Source organism: Alosa pseudoharengus, unplaced genomic scaffold (genome assembly GCF_046254945.1).
Source record: "Alosa pseudoharengus isolate Yale_2024_CS ecotype anadromous, Long Island Sound unplaced genomic scaffold, YU_APseudo_1.1 YU_APseudo_1.1_scf_17, whole genome shotgun sequence".
Classification (NCBI taxonomy): domain Eukaryota; kingdom Metazoa; phylum Chordata; class Actinopteri; order Clupeiformes; family Clupeidae; genus Alosa; species Alosa pseudoharengus.
Window position 1 is genome coordinate 5,699,362 of NW_027468640.1, and position 5,000 is coordinate 5,704,361.

The following is a 5,000-nucleotide window of genomic DNA, read 5'->3' on the forward strand; positions in this document are numbered from 1 at the left end:
CGCATCAAATCGTACTGAATCGTTTTTTATGAACATGTATCTTTTCGAATCGTGCCCATGTATCTAGATGCGAATCGTATCGTCTTTTACATGAGAGATTCACACCCCTAACAAATACATAAACATACACACACACACACACACACACACACACATGCGCACACACACACACACACACACACACAGACAGCAACACACAAACAAACACACACACACCTGTTTCTGTCACTGTGACCTCCATCTTAGCCTTGGCGGAGCCTACAACGTTGGAGGCGGTGCACTGGTATATCCCAGAATCTGATTGGCTGAGAGGTCTGCCAAACTTCAGCGTGCCTTCAGGAGTCTCCTCCACCTCCTCAGGTAGAGCCCCACCTTCCCTGTGAGCAACAGGTGCACATTTATGTTTACGGTTAACTCATTGAATGCCAAGCTGTTTTCGGAAGCTTTGTCCTAGAGTGCCAGCAGTCTAGACCATTGTTGATGATTTTTGTACAGCCACAGCATATTCTGTGTTATAGCTATGAACACATACAATGGCTCGTTTAAAAGGTGAGACTTTAAGCTCTCGGTGGATGCAAACCGTGTATTTCTAAACGCCTCTGTTCCTGAGAAATCGCAAGCTAAACAGTGGCTAGTTTTCATCAAAATCGCTGTTTTTTTTTCTAGAAATGGATATAACATCTTTCATGAAATATGAAGTGTTGCCTGTAAAGTTCCGGGAAGTGACCTAGCGAGACTGCCACCTAGTGATAGACCCACGAAAATGGCCTGGTTTTCAGCTGACGTGCATGCGTCACTGATTCGACCCAAAGCGGCAATCGATAAAATGTCCAGATAAAATGTCCAGAGTTTCATGAGTTTTTCGATCGTCATATATTTCATTTTCATTCATCACAGAGTTCCCAACATCAGATATAAGGTGTGTTAGAGTGTCTAGTTTCGTCATTTAAAAAAAAAAAGCTAAAAACGTAATATTACGTTTTTGCCACTCAACGCATGGGAAGGAAAAACGTAATATTAAGTTTTCGGCACTCAATGAGTTAACCAACATATATTCAGGTACAGTCAACCAGCACATATTCAGGTACAGTCAACCAACACATATTCATGGACATTCAACCAAAACATATTCATGGAGATTCAACCAAAACATATTCATGGACATTCAACCAAAACATATTCATGGATATTCAGCTGAGACATATTTATGGACATTCTTAAGTCAGACACCCCTGAAGACAATGGTTCATCTCATAGTAAGGCTCAGCCCAATGGCATCACAGGAAGAGACACTTTGTGGTTCATCTCATTGGTCTCCCGGGAAGAGAGACACTTTGTGGTTCATCTTATTGGTCTCCCAGGAAGAGAGATACTTTGGCTGTAAAGGTTATAAGCGCGTCTTGAACGTTATGGGACAGCACGGCGCATCAGTGGTAAATATTATATTGAAATTATGATTAATCTGACTCCATAAAATGTACCTTCAATATTGCCATGTAGTTTATCAGCTTGTGGTATAGCCTATGGACTGTGGATGAATGAACCATTTATGAAACAGTAAATCATACACTTAAATGTAGCCAATATGAATCAAACTGCATGCAAGGTAAAACCAAATATAGCTACACTACATATCAGATGCCAGTTGACCAAAGTCAACTTCGATAACCAAAAAAAACAGATTGGTCAGCTGGTGTGAGAGGTGAAGGGTCTGATTCAAGTGAATGTGCAGATTACAGCGGAGACGTACAATCATCATATAATCATTGATATATCACTAACTATGCACCGATACTTTAGACTTTAGATTGCCATGAGTAGACTGCTGCCCACATGAGAAGGGTCAGTTCAAGACCAAACATGAATACATCACATTAATGCCACAGACACGTTTCACAGAACATTTAGGAATCACAGCCAGAGGCTACAGGATGGGGGAAACACACTATTATGTCAAAGACTACGTGCTAACGGAACACACCGTTTTTTAGGGACTTTAGCTCATTCACCGTATTCCCCAGAGTTCAATAAGTCGATACATACCCTTCTCATCTCCGTGCGTGCAGTTACTCGGGTCTGACGCACCCACCGCTTATCAAACTCTGGGGAATACGGTGAATAAGTGATAAAGTCCCAAAAAGTCGGCGTGTTCCATTAAGCTTTGGCCAGACCACCTTGACCAGACGCGTGGGTGAAGTTTGTTGAATTGAGTATTTTTTTCTGCAAAGAATGGGGGATATTTTCAAGGGTCACTATTTTCCAACTAGATCACTTTTGTGTGGATTTCCCCATCATGCTCTTTTGTGTTGATTTCCCATCATGCTCTTTTGTGTTGATTTCCCATCATGCACTTGGGGGAAACCTCACAGGATGTTGAACAATGGAGCTGAAACGGAAGTAGCTTGGCCTCCAGCGCTCTGCTCTGAATGACCAGCCAAGAAGAAACCGATAAGACCCTGCTGGACGAGGACACAACCCTGATAAGACCCTGCTGGACGAGGACACAACCCCACAACCCTGATAAGACCCTGCTAGACGAGGACACAACCCCACAACCCTGATAAGACACTGCTGGTCGAGGACACAACCCTGATAAGACCCTGCTGGACGAGGACACAACCCTGATAAGACCCTGCTGGACGAGGACACAACCCTGATAAGACCTTGCTGGACGAGGACCCTGGTGGCTTCCCGTCCGGAGCAGGAGAGCGCTCACCTTTTAGTTATTGACAGTGTCCACGTTACTATCTGCATGAGCCAAGACTAAAAAACCTGCGATTGATATGAAACATGACTGGTGTCCTCGGAATGAGAAGACGTGAAAACCACCGTACAACACACAATAGACGAAGAGAGACTCTTACGCTGGAGATTTGTCTTTGACCGCAAGATCTATTGAAATTGCGTTTGATTGGCTGAAGCAGAGACTTTCTAATGAGTAGACACAGCACTCAAAAAATCCTCCATAGTTAGTTTGTAACGCCAATATGGCAGTTGTCTACACATATCCCACCATGTGACATGTGAATACATTGAGCCAATCATGTGTTGTGTTGTGAATACATTGAGCCAATAATGTGGTGTGTTGTGAAGACATCGTGCCAATCATGTGTTGTGATCTTGCCGCTGGAGCAAGATTGGTGTCATGAAGCTTTGCACACGCATTTCTGCCGAAATAGATGCCCGATAAGTGCCCAAAAAGTGTTGCAATATGGCCGCCAAGTGGAGGGACTTGCCTAAAAGGACTTTGGCTGAAGTCACATTCACAGTCTGTATCCTCATTAGAAAACACACACACACACACACACACACACACACACACGTGTGCTCACCTGACACCCACAGGCAAACACAAACAATATACATGGTCCTACTGGTCTGTTTAGTGTAGAGTTCTTATGACTGTTTAGTGCAGAATTGTTGTACACTGGGTACAAAATGTCTGCCAGGCTATCTATGAGAGAGAGAGAGAGAGAGAGAGAGACTTCCACCAATCTTTTCCCTCAATTATGCATTCACCAGTAGCAGACCCAGCAGTTTTCCACTTGATACACTTCATCTGAGCCTAAGATTCCATGGTGATATTGGCTGCCTTGACAACACTACACGTATGTTCTGGTGACATGGGTTACCATGACAACATGGACTCCATGGAGTTTTAGATCAGCGCATGCAAATCTCACTGCTCTGACTATGAGATTTTTTTCTTTCACTATACTCGTTATGTTTTCATATCAAACACACCAGTAGTAGACACACAAACACACACACACTCACACGCACGCACACACACATACACACACACACGCACACACACGCCCACACACACACAGCCAATGTGTGTATGCAAATATTTGAGTACTAGTATAGTATTAAGTATAGTATATATACTCTTTTGATCCTATGAGGGAAATTTGGTCTTGCATTTGCATTTATCCCAATCCGTGAATTAGTGAAACACACTCAGCACACAGTGAACACACAGTGAGGTGAAGCACACACTAATCCCGGCGCAGTGAGCTGCCTGCATCAACAGCGGCGCTCGGGGAGCAGTGAGGGGTTAGGTGCCTTGCTCAAGGGCACTTCAGCCGTGCCTACTGGTCGGGGTTCGAACCGGCAACCCTCCAGTTACAAGACCGAAGCGCTAACCAGTAGGCCGTAGGGAAGTAGTACTTGGCTGCCCACCAAGTACTACGTCACAGTCACACAGACACACAGCCAGTGCATGGATAAAACATATTACACACACACACAGGTACACACACAGAGAGAGCCAATGTATGGATGAAAATATTTACGTACACACACACACACATAGGCTACACATGTCTGAATAAACAGAGTAAGCTTTCCGCTTTCTCAACACTGGCCTGGCTGGCTGGCCTAATTTGCGTATGTGTCTGTGTGTGTTGTGTGTGTGTGTCTGTGTGTGTGTGTGAACACTATCTACCTGTGCCCACACAGGAGGAAAAGGAACTTTCCAGATATTTTACATATGCAGATGTTTGCATGATAACTGTCCACTCTGTATTTCCTGGTCTCTCAGGTCTCTGCAGGAAGTGAGAAATCATTAAAGAAATCTACACTAATCTGGACTCCACAAACATCTGTACAAAGAGTGCCATACTTCTAGTGTTTATACTGTCATTTAGGGCAGCGGTCCCCAACCACCGGGCCGCAGGACATTCCTAACCGGGCCGTAGACTACGACATGAGTTTAAAAAAAATGCATGCAAACTAAACTAAATTTAATTCGCAATAATGTCACGTTTTTACATGGCATAGGCCTATATGCAGTTGTTTGATTGCACGCATGTTTGCATTTTGCAAGGTCTATTTTCTTACGTCTGTCTGTCCCGCCTTCAACACTTTTACATATTGCCTTCAGCGCTGCGCAGCCTCAGGTCAGCTCACTTCACTTGATCAGTTCTTGGCGAACAAAAACAGCAACAAAAAACAAGCATCTTTAGCAGGTCACTGGCCAGAGTGTTTGAGTTGCG

At 44.0% G+C, this 5,000-nt stretch overlaps 1 protein-coding gene across 1 annotated transcript in view; it reads right to left on the bottom strand.

Annotated features, from left to right (window-relative positions):
* nectin4a (nectin cell adhesion molecule 4a) overlaps positions 1–5,000 on the bottom strand; it is a 34,784-nt gene that overhangs the window by 6,640 nt on the left and 23,144 nt on the right. The window contains exon 6 of the mRNA XM_076289567.1: positions 217–377. Coding sequence (XP_076145682.1) covers positions 217–377 — 161 coding nt within the window. The remainder of the gene's footprint in view (positions 1–216; positions 378–5,000) is intronic.